The sequence below is a fragment of the Spermophilus citellus genome, assembly GCF_964194105.1.
Source record: "Spermophilus citellus genome assembly, chromosome: 18".
Classification (NCBI taxonomy): Eukaryota; Metazoa; Chordata; class Mammalia; order Rodentia; family Sciuridae; genus Spermophilus; species Spermophilus citellus.
The window spans coordinates 56,990,034-57,006,323 of NC_138200.1; the positions used below are offsets into that span (position 1 = coordinate 56,990,034).

The 16,290-nt window shown below is 34.3% G+C and overlaps 1 protein-coding gene across 1 annotated transcript in view; it reads left to right on the forward strand.

Moving 5' to 3' along the window:
• HYDIN (HYDIN axonemal central pair apparatus protein) overlaps window positions 1–16,290 on the forward strand; it is a gene marked incomplete at both ends in the record, with an annotated part of 332,822 nt that overhangs the window by 43,270 nt on the left and 273,262 nt on the right. Inside the window, one exon of the mRNA XM_081274731.1 lies at window positions 12,822–13,023. Within this exon, the coding sequence (XP_081130857.1) occupies window positions 12,822–13,023 (202 nt within the window). The remainder of the gene's footprint in view (window positions 1–12,821; window positions 13,024–16,290) is intronic.

Below are 16,290 nucleotides of genomic sequence, written 5' to 3' on the forward strand. Positions count from 1 at the left end.
CTTTAGAACATGCAAATATCTTACTTAACATCTTACAGGAATGTTGGGTGGTAACCATCAGCACTAGCATTTTCTTGGCCACAACCTGTGTAATCATGAAGTCATATTATTTTTGCAGTTGTTTAACTTACAATCATGTAGCCTGCATGGGCATTATGCCATCTCAAAAGCTGGTTTTCAAATTAATATTTTATCATTCCCTTTTCTTACTTTATGATTTTTCTCATTTGTTTCTCATTTCGTTTTGTTAAATTTGTTTTAATTAGTTATACATGACAGTAGAATGCATTTATGCACTTTGATATATTATACAGAGATGGGTATAATTTCTCATTTTTTTGATTATATATGTTGTAGAATCACATTGGTCATGTAGTCATACACACACACACACACACACACACACACACACACACACACATAAAGTAATAATGTCTGTTTTGTTCTACTATCCTTCCTGTCCCAATGTCCCCTCCCCTCCCCTCCTTTCACTCCCCTCTAACTAATCTAAGGTAACTCTATTTTTCTCTAGTACTCACTCCCTTATTATGAATGAGCATCCACATATTAGATAAAAATCAGACTTTGGTTATTTGGGATTGGCTTATTTCACTTAGCATGATATTCTCCAACTCCATCCATTTACTGGCAAATGCCATAATTTCATTCTTCTTTAAAGCTAAGTAATATTCCATTGAATGAATATATATATATATATATATATATATATATATATATATATATATATATAAATCACATTTCCTTATCCATTCATCTATTGAATTTTCACCCATTTGTTGTTGATTTAACCAGAGAATCTGCTTGTAGGGAGAAAACAGAAGTACACAGCAAAGGAAAGAGTTATAAATGACATCTAGGTGACAGTTCAGAGTTGCTGGCTCTGTGAGTATGCATCTGAGCAGGACAACTCAAGCCCCTGCCTCATGACCTATAGTTTAGTGGTCCTGGCTCCAATGTGGCCCAGCATTACAACACATAACCTGTTTTAACCTGTTAGTGTTAGCCATGGTTCACTGGCTACCGGCAAGAGAAGCCCAATTTGATCTAGCTTAGATGAAATAGGACACTTTTGACCCTTGTAGACATATAAAAGCATAGCTCAGTTTTCCAAGGTACTCCTGTCATTTTGCATTTCCACCAATGAAGTGTGAGCATTCCAATTGCTTCTCATTCTTGCCAATATATATTGTTTTGGTTTTAATTTTTGTTTTCCTAATGATTAATGATGTTGAATACCTTTCTGCGTGCTTCTGAGCTATTTTGATATCTATTGAAGTGTCCACTTAAGACTTCTGCTCCTTTTTCCCTTCTGTTATTAATTTTTAAGTATCTGGTATAACTGGATACTCTAAATACTAGTCATTTGGTAGATCTATGTATTATTCATCTTTTACCCCAGTGTATAACTTGCCTTTTCATTTCCTTGGTGATATTTCTTGATGAGCAATAACTTTTTAATTTTGGTGAAATCCACGTTGACTATTTTTTTCTTTTCAGAATAATGCTTTTTGCTTCCTTGTTAAAAAAGGGTTTGCCTTCTCCAAGATCATGAATAGATTCTCTTGTCTTTACTTCTTCAAAGGTTATAGTTTTAGTGTCAGTATTTAAGTCAGTGATCCATCTCTGATTGAGCTGTGTGCATGCATGAGGAGGGGCCGTGTGTCTCTCTTTCTTTTCCCTTATACATGTTACTGGCTCTTTTCGGTTCTCACTGTCTTGTTCTGGAACACTGACTAGAGTTTATTCCAGTTTGACTTTATTAGTTAGGACTTTATTAGTTTGATGTTGAGATTTTTAGTAGATTTAGTATCAGATAAGAGCATTCCCTTCACTCCCTAGATTTCGGAATCTTTTAATCTTGAATGGGTAGTGAAAGATGCCCAACACTTTTTGTGTATTTATTGACATTGGCATCTATTATTGCACTTCTATTCTTCCAATGCAGTGACTGATTTGAAATGCTAAATTCTTGGATGAACTCAATGTTTAAATACTATTATTTTAATAAATTGCTGGATTATTTGCTAACATTTTGTTTGAGAATGTGACATCCATGAGAAAACTTGGCCTGTAATTTTCTTTTCATGTAATGACCTTATCAGGTTTTGGTCTGACAAAACAAATTGGTCTTATGAAACAAGAAGCTCAGAATTATTCTCTGGAAAAGATTTTGTGTGTGTGTGTGTGTGTGTGTGTGTGTGTGTGTGTTACTACTTTTTTAAATGATTGAAAAATTCATTGTTCAAATCATCTTTTTTCTTAAGAAGTTCAGGACTTTAGTAATTGATTCAAATTCTTAAACTATTTTCCCAAAGAAATTTCCATATAATGTGAAATCTTAAATTCATCAGCATAAAATTATTTTAGAATAGCCATTTATAATCTTTGTAATGTAACTGGATCTTTGAGTCTTTCTACTTTCATTATTGATATGAGTAATTTGTATCTCCATTGGTCTTTTTTTTATCTTGATCTGTATTGTTAGGACTTTATTAGTTTTATTAGTTTATTCAAAGAACCAACTTTTAGTTGATTTTAATATTTTATTTCTTTTCAATTTTATTGTTGTCTCTTCTTTGTTATCTCATTCCCTCTATTTTCTTCAGGATTCATTTCTTGTATTTTTTTCTCAACTTGGAACGGATGCTCAGAGCACTGATTTTTAACATTCTTTCTTTTATAATAAGTCAAATTTTTTCCTCTTAAGCTGAATTTGTCTTCAACTCATGTACTTTTACATGTTTCATTTTCCTTAACACTTACTTGAAAGTACTTTAGAATTTCTATTTTAATTTTTCTTTGACCCATGGGCTAGTTAGCAATATGTTGATTAAGATTAAAGCACTAGGAAACTCTGTAGTTATCTTTTTGTTACTGATTTCTAGTTTATTTCCTCCTGTGACAGAAGGCAAATTCAATAGGATTTCAGTCCTTGAAGTTAATTAGGACTTACGTTACAGCCCAGAATGTGTTCCATTTTGGTAGATATTGTCATGTACTTGAAAAAGGTACAAGTTCTATAAATGTCAATTAAGTCAAGGTTGTTCACAATCATGTCATTTAATCTATATCTGTACTAAATTTTTGTCTCCTTATTTTACTTGTTACTGTGAGATGCTATTAAAATCTGCACCTATGATTAAGGATCTAGTGTTATTAGTTTCCACTTAACATACTTGGAGACTATGATAATTGGTATGTACACATTTAGGATTAGTAGAACTTCCTGTTGAATTAGCCATTTAACCATTGTGAAATATCTCTTCACCTTCAGTAAGATTTCTGACAGTAAAGTCTACTTGATCTGACATTTATGTAGTGTAGAACTCTCTTTTGAATAGTGTGGACATATAGTATATTCTGTTCATTGTCTCACTTTCAACTCTTCTGTGTCTTCGTGTTTAAAATGTGACATTTGGAAGTGTCACCAGGTGGTTTTTTTTTAATCCAGTCTGAAAAATCTCTATCTTATAATTGCACCATTCAAACAATCCTTTTATGTTGAATGAAATTATTTGAGTTTGAAGTTTCTAACAGACTATTAAGGAATTGTTACCTCTCTGGGAACAGTATTAGGTGAGTTCTAACTACAGGCTTTGTGTTATTAGTGTTGATAGTGTATGAAGTTGAAAAATAATGAATGTTAATAAACTAAGTGATGAAATTTTTTCCATCTGGATTTCCACATCTTTGTGAGGGGAAATTTTTGTTTATGTCAGTCCCTAAAACTAAGTATCAGAAAAAATGTGAACTTTGAATTACCTCGGGTCATTATATCACAGGTTTTAAACCAGGAGTTTGAAAAAGATTAGTCAATCCTTTTCGAAAATAATTAATTGTTGGCAAATAATGTTAAATCACCTTTAAAATATTATTTATTTCCTCTTTATCTCATCCTTTTTAATAGTTTCAGTGTATTTTAATGCATTTGACATATGAACAAAAACTCTAGTATATGGATATAATTTATAAATCAATAAATCTTTGTATGCTGGGGATATAATCTCAAAAAAATTTATTTGGTTAGGTTTTGAGACCAAATAAATTAGAGCTTAACTTATAAAAACTTGAGAGAGGACTTCAATGATAATTGAATCCAGTCCTTAGATTTTTAGAGATGAAAAACTAAATCCCTATGAAATTGAGTGACTTGCCCAAGGTCACATGACTAGTCCAAAGCACAGTTCGAACTCAGACTCACTCTTAACTCCTGGGCACTGCCCTTTGTACCATCTTGGATGTTTCCCGACTTTTACTCCTTCAATCTGTTGTCTTTGAAAAACAGTTGCATTCTCCCAAAGGCCCTGGATCCGTACTTTACTTTTAAATAAGTATATGGAATTATACTCATATTTTTAGTCTTCTGCTAAAGGAGAGGTAGGTTAATGAATATACAATAAATATTTGTATATTAAAGTTTAATTGCTTGCAGAAATTGGTCTCCACACCCTGAGGTTCTTATATTAAGTTTGGTAAATAAATGAAGTTTTTTTTTTTCTCTGAAGATTGAAAACAGAGGTGAAATGTCCTGTAGTATAAAATGAACTGCTGATAAGAATATACTTTCATCTGTATTGTGGTCATCAATGACCAGAACCTATAACCTTCTATTAATGAAAAACAGTAATGAATGCCTTAACATCATTAATTGTGTAGCTTTTCTAAGCAGCTGTGATCATGGGCTTCCCATTTCATTAAATAAGCATTTATTGAACTTTCTGCAGCTATTGGAAGTATGAATTGATTGGAGGAGGGAAATTTTATATGGATTATTGTTGAAAGTCTCTTCTTCACACTTTCTTGATGGTCTCACCAGTGGGAAGTACTCAGTCAAGTCTCAAACAGCTGTGTTTGTTCCATCATGTTCTTTACTGACTATATTCTTGATAAAATCAGCTGGGAGATTTCTTTGCTTTTTCTGATAAAGAGTTCAAACCAGTGCCCTAGAACTTAAGGAGTTCACATATAATGCTTCACTAATATCTGATATTTCTTTCTTTTTATTGATTTTTTAAAAAGACAAATGACAGTGGAATGCATTACAATTCTTATTACATGTATATGGCAAAGTTTTTCATATCTCTGGTTGTATATAAAGTATGTTGACACCAATTCGTGTCCTCATACATGTACTTTGGATGATGATGTCTATCATATTCCACCGTCCTTAACTTTTCCTGAACTAGAATTCTTCCTCATTCTTCCTTCTTTCTCCCTGTGGGGTATTATCAAGTTTATTTAGGCAACTGGGTTTGCCACAGAAATGATTCTATTGTCTTTTAATTATAATTTAAAACCGTGAAAGCACTGAAGGAATGTGGTACCTTTTATAAACCCACCCCTCTCCAGAAGAGATTAAAGATATGACGACTCCAGGCTACATTGGTGCCAACACAGTGAAAACAAAAACAGAACTGGTGCACAGCTCTGTCATTCAGAAGGGAAGGTAATTTGACTCTTAAGAAACAAATGCTTAATTGCTTAAGTCTTTCAATTTTCAACTGAGTAGTGAGAAACTTTACATAATCTGAAGGGTTCATGCAGATATCAGTATTCAGAGCAAGCTTTGAAAATGGCATTCTTCCTGAACGTTTGGTGACTTGAATGAGTACTAGAAATAGGAGTGCAGCAGTTTTTTCTTCTTAAGTGCCTGGTGAGGTTACTGTCACCTTAGAGGACATTCACCATTGGCATAATCAGGAAATAGCGCTGATATGCTTATTCAGCACTTTTAAAAAGTGTTATGCCTCTTACTGAAAAGGAGATATTTGAGTTTAGGAGTCAGAAGTTGGCTGGTAGGCTTTTCCCCCCAAAGGTGTGATGATGTTCTATTATTAAATATATAAGCAATCATAATATTAGTACTTCACAGGGCAGTTTTATGGTCATTTATGTATTTTATTTTAGTATACTTTCTAAAACCATAAAGAATTTCTTTTTTTTCCTAGTAAAAGCCAATAAAAGGAATAATAAAGTATAATATAGTAAGTAATGGAGTGTGATATACTTTGCAAGTTAAAACTACTAAATAATATCTAAATATATCTGTGCAAAATTCCCTGCACGAACTTTGTTACAGTTATGTGGTTATCACAATTAAGTATGAATGTGTGCCATTATAATTAGAAAATCTAGCAAAACATAGTTTTTACAAAAGAAACAAATGTTTTAAGGTGGTTTTAGAGACTATGGAAACCTTCCTTGACCTAGTTTTCTTTTCTTCATTCCTTATTCCATGTCTTAGGGTAGGGACTAGCAGAAGTTAGGACAATCCCTGATTGTCAGACATTGTTTAGGGGGTGGGATGAGGTTTCTCTCAATTGCCTAACAAGGCAAGACTGTCCAATCATTAGGTGTTAGTATTTAGAGGGAAATTAGAGGACAGTTTTTAAACTTCATTTTTTGAGATGAGTATACTGAGTTTAATGACTTTACACATAAGTAAAGCTGGAATTTGAACCCAGCTTTGGGATTTTGGGATCCGCTAAAGTTAATGTACTCCCTAAGATCTATGTTGACTCTGCAGATTAATAATACCAATTTTGGCTTTACTGTGTAAGCTCAGTCAAGTTGCTTAATTTTAGTTTCCTGAACAAGGAAAAGGGTACTTCCAAAGAAATTTGGTTCAGCAATACACTTGGTGGTGAATTTGACCCTGCTGCAACCAAGAGATGGGAAACACGCTTTCCATGAACCTATTCCCTGGAGAATCTATGGCTCCACTCATATATTTTATTTAGTGTCCTCTGTTGTTGGAAAGTCCTGAGACTACAATATGAGATGTATTGTGTATATAGCTAGCTTCACATTTATTGTTGTAAAATTAGTTGTGTTCATATTTGTTTCTGCTTGATTGATAGTAGCGAAACTGGCAAGAAGGTAATGAGACCTTCCACAAAATATATCTTTACTGGGACATAATAAATGATGCGGCTAACCCCATCTACAATGATTGCAGCATTCAACTCCAGAAACCAAACCAGAGTGGGAACAGCTCTCCAAGGGCACAAAAAATGATCATACTGAGGCATGACAGCCCTCTCTGTTCCCACAGGGGCAACTAAGCCTCCATCCTATTAGTCTTCTAAGTAGCTGGGTGCCCTTGGTAAGGTTGTCTTTATGCAAGTAGGTGTAAAAATCGAGTACCTCAACAGCTTTGAGGGCAGAAGAAGAGTTATTGCTTCCTTCTCTTAGTGGATCTGATGATTGGGAGGAGAGGAAATATCAGTGAACAAAAATTAATATTAGATGGTACTTGAAAAAAATATAATAGCTCTTGCTGTATTTCTGGGAAGGAACATTTTTGCCATAACCAACTCAAATTGATGATATTAGTCCCCTACCCCTTAGATTTGTGTGAAATAAACCCTTGGATCTTTTTTTGATTAAATTTTTAAACAATGAAATATTTCAAATAACCACAAAAGCATAGAGAATGATGAAATCAACACTTGTTTTATTTAGTTCATTTCAACATTTTGCCATATGCAGTTCTTTCAGGGCTTTCATTTTTGGGGGATAATTCAACTGATTATTGGGTTAAAGCTACTGCATTACTCTTTCCTGATCCAGTCCCCAGATCTTACTCCTTAGAAGAGCTGCGTTGGGTGCATTTTTATGCTATTCCTACAAATTTACTTATCCATAAACAATATATAGTGATATTTTGATCGTTTTTAAACTTCACATAAATTGTATTACACTGCAGATACCATTCTCTGATTTGCTTTTTTTCCCACTGAACATGGTGTTTTAAAGATTTAAATACATAGATACACATTGTTCTGATTTAGTCTGACTAAGTGCCACATTTCAGGATGTGAAAGTACTATAATTTATCTATCTGCTCTCCCTTAAATATTTAGGCTGTTCCTGTTTTTGTTTATGTTTTGTTGTTGTTATTGTTATGTTTTGCTTTGTTATTTTACAGACAATGCTGCATTGAGCATCTTTGTACAATAGCCTTCTGCAGTTGTGTGAGAGTGTTTTCTTGGGGTAAATACCTACAAATGCAATTGTTGAGTTTAAAGATAATTTATCCTGAGATACACTGAATACTAAGTTGGTTTGTCAAGTGACTATACCAATTCATGCTTTTATCAGCAGTATATGAAAATTCTTATTTTTACATATCCTTGCTGATATATTGCCAAAACTGTATTGTCAAATTGCTTGATTTTTTGTTTGTTTGTTAAATTGATGGTTATGAGACAGCATATTATTTTACTTTTTATTTCTTGCACTGCTAGTGCCATTTAGCAATTTTACATGTTTATTGAGGGGTCTTTAAATCCTTTTTCACTTTAGTTTTTTGATGGGTGATGCTCAAAATTAAAGCAATGTTTAAAATTACATATTGAAAGATCTTGTTTCCACACTGGCACATTCACCAAATTCCACTCTGGTTTCATTAGTTTCTTGGATGTCCTTTCAATGGATTATGCAAATACATGCAAACCTGAATACACACACTTATTTTCCTGGTACAAAATAACATTCTATATAAATTGTTCTACACATTGCCTTTTCCACTTAATCATGAGTTCTGGGGATCTTTCCTTACTGTATACCTTTCATACTTGGACGGTATCTGCTTTTAGATGAAGCACAAATTATTTAACCACCTTTTCTTGGTGGATACTTTAGCTTTTTCCATTCTCCTGTTATTAAGAATAATGCTATTCAAAACTGTCTTTTGAATTTTGTGAAATTCTTTTCCAGCATCAATGAAGATAAATTTTCTAATAGTGAGCCATCATTGCATTGCTAAATAAACTCTGCTTGGTTATGAAGTATTATTCTTTTAATGTGGTGATGGATTATGATATCTAACTTTATTTAGAATTTTTACATTGATACTCAGAAGAACAGTTAGCCTTCAGATTGGCCTGCTTGTTTTCTCTTCCTCAGAATTTAATAACAGTGTTATACTAGAAAATACATTGTTGAAAATTAACAGTTAATTATATACATTTAACAGAAGAATAGCTACAGTAGGATATGATTAGTGAACCTGAAGACAGGTAAATAAATATACCCAAACTGCAACACACAGAGAGAAACAAATATGAATGGGGAAAAAAAAAACAGAAAGCAAAAGCCCCGTGGGACATAGTTAGAGTCAATGTACATATCACTAGTCTCAGAGGTGGAGGAGAGAATGAATGGAACTAAAAGAATATTTTGAGGTTATTGACTGAGAATTTTCCCTAAAACAACAATGACATTGATGCACATGTTCACAAAACTGAGCAAACTTGTGACAGTACAAAAACAAAGGAAACCAAACTTCATGTTAAAATGCTGAAAACTAATGGCAAACTTTTCAGCTGAAATTAGGAAAGTCAGAGGACAACAATATGGAGTTATTCAATGCTGGAAGAAAACAATGCTAATTTAGAATCTGTTATCATTGAAAATATCCTTAAAAAGTGAAGACAAACCAAGACATTTGTAGACAAAAAGGATAGAAATTTTTGTAGAATGGTGGGTTGTCATTGTTTCACCTTCATCAAAGTTAATAGAATGTTATTCTGTTGTTTTAGTTTTCATTGTTTAAGTTGAAAAGTCAGAAGTAATTCCAACTGTGGATCCTTTCAAGATAATTTGTCTCTTTTCTCTCGCTGCTTTCAAGATTTTGTCTTTGCTTTTACCTAGTTTTACTGCAGTATATTTAGGTATGAACTAATTTTTTAAATCTTTTATTTATTTTTTAAATACTCAACAGCAGTGGAATGCATTACGATTCTTATTACACATATAGAGCACAATTTTTCGTATCTCTGTATATAAAATATGCACATGCCATTTTATCTCTTTATACATGTACTTTTTTGCATTACAATTCTTTTTTTGTTGAATCTTTCTGTTTATTTTTTTTATTTTTTTCATGTTTTTTTATTGGTTGTTCAAAACATTACAAAGCTCTTGACATATCATATTTCATACATTAGATTCAAGTGGGTTATGAACTCCCATTTTTACCCCAAATACAGATTGCAGAATCACATGGGTTACACATCCACATTTTTACATAATGCCATATTAGTGACTGTTGTATTCTGCTACCTTTCCTATCCTCAACTATCCCCCCTCCCCTCCCTTCCCATCTTCTCTCTCTACCCCATCTACTGTAATTCATTTATCTCCTTGTTTATTTTCCCATTCCCCTCACAACAATTCTTAATTCTTAATACACATATATACCACAATTTTTCCTATCTCTGTATATAAAGTATATTGAGATCCTATTCAAGTCTTCATACATGTACTTTGTATAATGATGTCCATCACATTCCACCATCCTTGCTAATCCCCTGCCCCCTTCTTTTCCCTCCCACCCCTCTTCCCTCTCTAGAATTCATCTAATCCTCCCATGCTCTCCTACCCCACTATGCTCTAATTCATCTATTCCTCCTGTGCTCTCCCTCTCTACCCCATTATGAGTCAACCTCCTTATATCAGAGAAAACATTCGGCATTTGTTGTTTGGGGATTGGCTAACTTCACTTAGCACTATCTTCTCCAGTGCCATCCATTTACCTGCAAATGCCATGATTTTGTTCTTTATGAATTAAAAATTTATCCCATTGATTTTCATTTGGCCTCTTTCATTTGGCCTCTTTTCATTTTCATCTGGATTGATGTTTTTAGTTGATTCTAAAAAATTCTTAGTCATCTGAAATATTTCCTTTGCTTCATTATCTTTCCCCTCTTCTTCTTAGTTTCCACTTAAGTACTTTTTAGACATTCCTATGTCATCTTCCTTATCTCTTACCCATTCATGTGTATTTTCCATGTTTTTATTTCTTCATATTTCCTTTTATGTTTTCTGAACCATTTTCCATTTCACTATTTTTTCATTAAGACTAATAAAATTCTCATATTAAGTATGGCTTTAAGTTTTTCTTTTCCTTTGTAGTTTTTCTTTTTTTAAGTTTAGAATTTTTTGTTTTTTTCCTATAAGTCCTGGTTCTTTTCGAATTTTTTAGTTTTTGATTTCCTGTTCTCTGGATATAGTTTCAAGTGCATCCAATTGTTCCTTTAAACACATTCAGCATAACAACAAGTGCATGGTCTATAGCTGATGACTTTGGGTATCTGGTTCTCTGTGAGCCTATTTCTGTTCTTCTTGTGTCACTGATTCTAACACATGTTGTTTTAATTCTTTGCATGTCTCATTATGTTTGGCTGGCTGATTTAAAAAAGAATGTTGATGATTTTGAAACATAGGGTGCAAATATCACCCTCTGAAGAGAAATCGGTTTCTTTTTCCAAGTATTTCGGGTAAAAACTAGTCTATTACTGCCAGACTCAGAGCTTGGAGTTCTCTGCAATATATAGGCAATTCCTGCACGATAGTTAACTCTGATATTTAGAGCTAATCTACTTCCAATTCACTCTTGAAGGCATAGCCCTTTGAGTGTCCCTTCATTTGGGGAGGGTCTTTTTTCAGCTCAAGTCATTTATTTTATGAAAAAGGTATTCAATAACATCCATAATTAATAGTATGCAAATTAAAGTAACAATGAGTTTTCAGTTATAGATCATTAAATTTTACTCATTAAAAAGTTTAAAAATTTGTGGGGGAAGGATGTGCATGAAATATTGAGAGCTTTTACCTCTAAACAGTATACCTGAGGTCGAATGAAGGGGAAAAAAGCATTTTTGTTTCACTGTCTGTGCTCTGTAGTATCTAAAATTTAGAATTCATGTAAAATTTTTAGAAATAAAAATTTTAAATAATAATAAGAAATAGAAATTTTTAAAAAATTTTAGCATCAAAGCCTTGATGCTTTCTTTTTCTTTAAACCTTGGGGTAAGTTTTGCCATATCCAAAGTGATAGAGTCTAAAGAACTTTAGAATGCACAAAGGGCCACTAAACGGGCATTTGGTTTATACCATAATAAACAAAGCAGAAATGTTTGCTGAAAGTGAAGGTCCAAGTGATTATGCTTTCTAGTTTGAATTAAAACTTTAGCAGCAGAGACCAACAGAACATTCACAGTACTTTATTCCTTTTTCTATTTGACGTAGAGTGATGTACTTGCTATCACATTGCAGAGGTCAAACAGAGTGTAGTTTATAGGTTAGTATCTTTTTGAAAGCCCAGACTTACTGCTGTGCTGAATAAAGGTGATATCATACTTAAAAATTAATAATTTTAAATGTAGCTGTTGTTAATTTTTATTTTCTACATAACCAGTACCAGATATGGCAAGGGTATGTGTGTGTTTTTATGCGTGTATTTAGTTTTCATTGTTGTTGCTTAGGGAGGAGATTCCTCTTAAATATTCAATTTTTTTTTTATTTCTGAAGTTATGAAATCTTCTTTCCTGACCCTGTTCTTGATTGCATTTTAAACCTCTCATGCAGAGTAGCTCTTTCCAGGTGTGCTTGGTGTGATCCCTTTAGAGCCAGAAAGCCAGCTCATACCTGAGCTAAAGATGAGGCATCTGATTATAATTCTGGAACCCAGTTGCCCTCCTGGTCAGGTTGAAAGATTGAAAACCGTTTATGAAAAAGAAAATGTCTTGGAACACCCAAGGCAACAATTCATGTTTTATCTATTTCTTACAATAACCAAGAATGATGGTTCGATTTTCTCTAACTGCACCAAGCACAGTGTTTGTATTTTCTGATCACATCTGTTCTCTGGGCTGATGGAGTTGGGTGGGGATGTATGAGCAGTGTCTAGTGCTTGTGCTATGTCTTCTGACTTTAGCTTCAAAAAAAGGTAAAGGCTAGTAGTGTTATTCTAGAATAAATCTTAGAGTGTGTTTGTGTTTTGTTAATCCTAGGTGAAAGGATATACGTGTCTCTCTATGGAGCTGCCATAGACATGAATATAAGGCTGGACAAAAACTCCTTGATCATTGAGAAAACCTACATATCTCTGGCCAATCAGAGGACTGTGACCATCCACAACCGCAGTAACATTATTGCCCATTTCCAGTGGAAGGCGTTTGCCACCCAGGAAGAGGAGGACAAAGAAAAGTATAGGTGTGTAGCAAAACTCACTGTAAGCAGCAGTTTGGGGGGGGGGGTGGATGTAAAACTCAGTCCTGAAAAATCAGTGACTTTTGTGGAAAGTTCCTCACCAACTCAAGCAATGCCAAGTTTTATAAATTGGTTCCAGAGTACGATGATGTTCTGGAGCTGCTCATTTAAAGAATCTGAGCTGAGCTATGTGGATCAGAATATTGTCCATTCTCAACTAACCTTCACCTAGTAATAATTCAGTGGTGATGAAATGCATAGATTTTATAGACCAAATATATCATTCTTCACTCTTTTTTCAAAACTATTGTACTTGTCTGAATTCCTCTTCAAAACCCTAAGAATGAGGAAGAAGAAGGGCTTAGATATAATAGTTTTGATATTGTTTGTTTTAGTATCATTGCTCAATCCCTGCAAATCATATCATTTAATAATGGTTTCTTATTGGTCTCCTTAATATTCTGCTTTAAAAAAATGATACTTTGTGCGGCGGAGAATGTTAATTCAGTGTACAACCAAACTGCTTTGACTAATCTCATCACTGCTAAATTTTGAATATTTCTTTTTCCTGAATGCATCTTTGCCTCTTTGAGACTGCATTTTCATTTTTATCTCCTTCCAGCCTCTCAGAATTAACACTTGTGCAGCTTTCATCAGAATTTATTTCAGCCTTTTTTTATTTGCCTCTCCATTTTTCATTAGAGATTAGCCCTGGGAAGCTTCAAAGCTTTGTTTAAAACCAAGTTAGTATGGGATAAAAATAAAAGTCTTAGGTCCATGGAAACCAGGCAGAAATCCCCCAGTGTGCTGTCCCTAATTGAATCAGAGGAGCTGTGACAATGACAGGACACAGTGGGCCAGAAGCTTTGTCATTCAAACAAAGAACTTTAATCACAGAATCGCCACTGTGCCATCTTTAAAATATGAGAAAAGAAAACTGCCTTTCCTGCCTAAAAACTTCATTTGGCTTAATGGTGTAGAAATGTCAGTGGTTTAGAAATCAAGAGGAAACTGCTCATTTGCTGCTTTCATCAGCAATCAGAATGGCCCAAACATATTTAAAGATGAAGTGGGACAGTGGGTACAAATCAAGAAAGAGACAGAGAGGTCTGAGGGGAAGGGAGGGGGCATGGGGCTTGGAAAGATGGTGGAACGAGACGGACATTGTTACCCTGGGCACACATATGACTGCACAAACGGTGTAACTCTACATCATGTTCAACCAGAGAAATGAAAAGTCGTGCTCTATTTTTATATGATGAATCGAAATGCATCCTGCTGTCATGCATAACTAATTGGAACAAATTAAAATAAAGAAAAAGAAAACAAAAAAAAAGGGAGAGAGAAGAAGCAGTAAAAAGTAGTGTTGTAATAGCATGCTTGTCCTGTGGCCATAGGCTTCTGGGGAGAATGAGTGTACCTTTTAAGAAAGAAAGCCGGCTTTAATTTCAACCACGTTTGACTGTGTATAGTATGTGACTGATGCCATGGCAAGGTCTAAAAAGTGTTTTTAATGCTTTTATCAGTACATTATAGTTGTACATAATAATTGGATTCATTTCGACATAATAATACGTAATAATAATTTAATTTGCTCCCTTTCAGTCCCTGGTGCCCTCCCTCTTTCCCTCTCCTTTTCCCTTTCCCTATTTCCCTTCATCTACTCTATTGGTTTCCCTTCTCTTTATTTATTTGTTTATTTTTAGAAAAAATGTATGTAAAATTCACTGTGACATATTTATACATGTACCTAGTGTAATTTTGTCAAATTCATTTCTCATTTCCTCCCCTTTCCCATTTATTTCCCATTTATCTGCTAAATTTTGAATATTCCTTTCCCTCATCAATCTCCTTCTACTCCACTGATCTTTCCTCTGTCCTTATAACATTCAATTCCCCCTCCACCTTTGCCCCCCCTTACTTTGCTCTAGCTTCCACATATGAGAGGAAACATTTGACCCTTTATTTTCTGAGTCTGGCTTATTTCACTTAGCGTGATGTTCTCCATTTTCATCCATTTATCAACATATGCCGTTATTTCATTCTTCTTTATGACGGAGTCAAACTCCTTTATGTATATATACCACTTTTTCTTTACCCATTCATCTGTTGATGGACACCAAGGCTGGTTTAACAGTTTGGCTATTGTGAGTCGTGCTGCTATAAACATTGCTATAAACGTGTGGCTGTGTCACTGTAGTGTGCTGTTTTTTAGATAAATTCTGAGGAGTGGAATAGCTGGGTCATATGGTGGATATGTTCCTATTCTTTTGAGGAATCTCAGCACTGCTTTCCCAAATGGTTGTACTAATTTGCAGTCCCACCAACAATGTATAAATGTCCCTTCTCCCCTACATCCTCACCAGCATTTATTATAGTTTGTTTTCTTGATCATTGCTATTCTGACTGGAGTGAGATGAAATATTAATGTAGTTTTGATTTGCATTTCTCTGAATGCTAGAGAGGTTGAACATTTTTTCATTTACCTATTGATCATTGGGCTGCTTTTTTTTTAAAAAAAAATTCTGTTTAATTCTTTTGCCTATTTATTGATTGGGTTGTTCTTTGGTATTAAGTTTTTTGAGTTCTTTATATATTCTGGATATTAATTCCCTATCAGAGGACTGGTAAAGATTTTCTACCTTCCGGTAGGCTCTCTCCCTTTCCTGCACCCCAGTGACCTAAGATCTAACTTTGGTGTAGATGTTCTGAGGAGACTCAACAGTCTTTCCACTGCTCTACATGTGGCTTAAATATTGTCCTGAGGCATTCATATACAGGTACCAAAACTTGCTCAAAGGTCACTTGGAGCATACTAGTGGTTTTAATGGACGCCTTCAACTCCTTTTCTAACCAGTATAGTTTCTTGTCCATGGGCATTTTGGTAAGCAAAGATTTGGATATCACTTCCTCCAATGGAAGAATTTCAGCCCAAAGAAGCCTGTTCTTTTCTGTCATTTCCATCCTAGCAAGAGTGACCTTCCTCTCTACCCACCTCATTGTGTTGGTACAAACCTTAGGACACATGTCCAGACTTGGGGGCATGGGACTCTTCCTAGGCTCTAGACTCTGGCAGTGGAGATGTCCCTTCTCTGTAAAGAAGTTCTGGGCTTTAAAATTGCCTTTATTTTTTTCTTAAACTTTGGAGTCAGAAATAGGGACCTTTAAAAATTACCTTTTTGTCCTCTTTCTTTCTCAATGTTTTTCTGGCACCGGAAAAGAAATTAATCTCTTCAGAAATGGAGGCTGCATTCATTCTTCCTTTCTTTC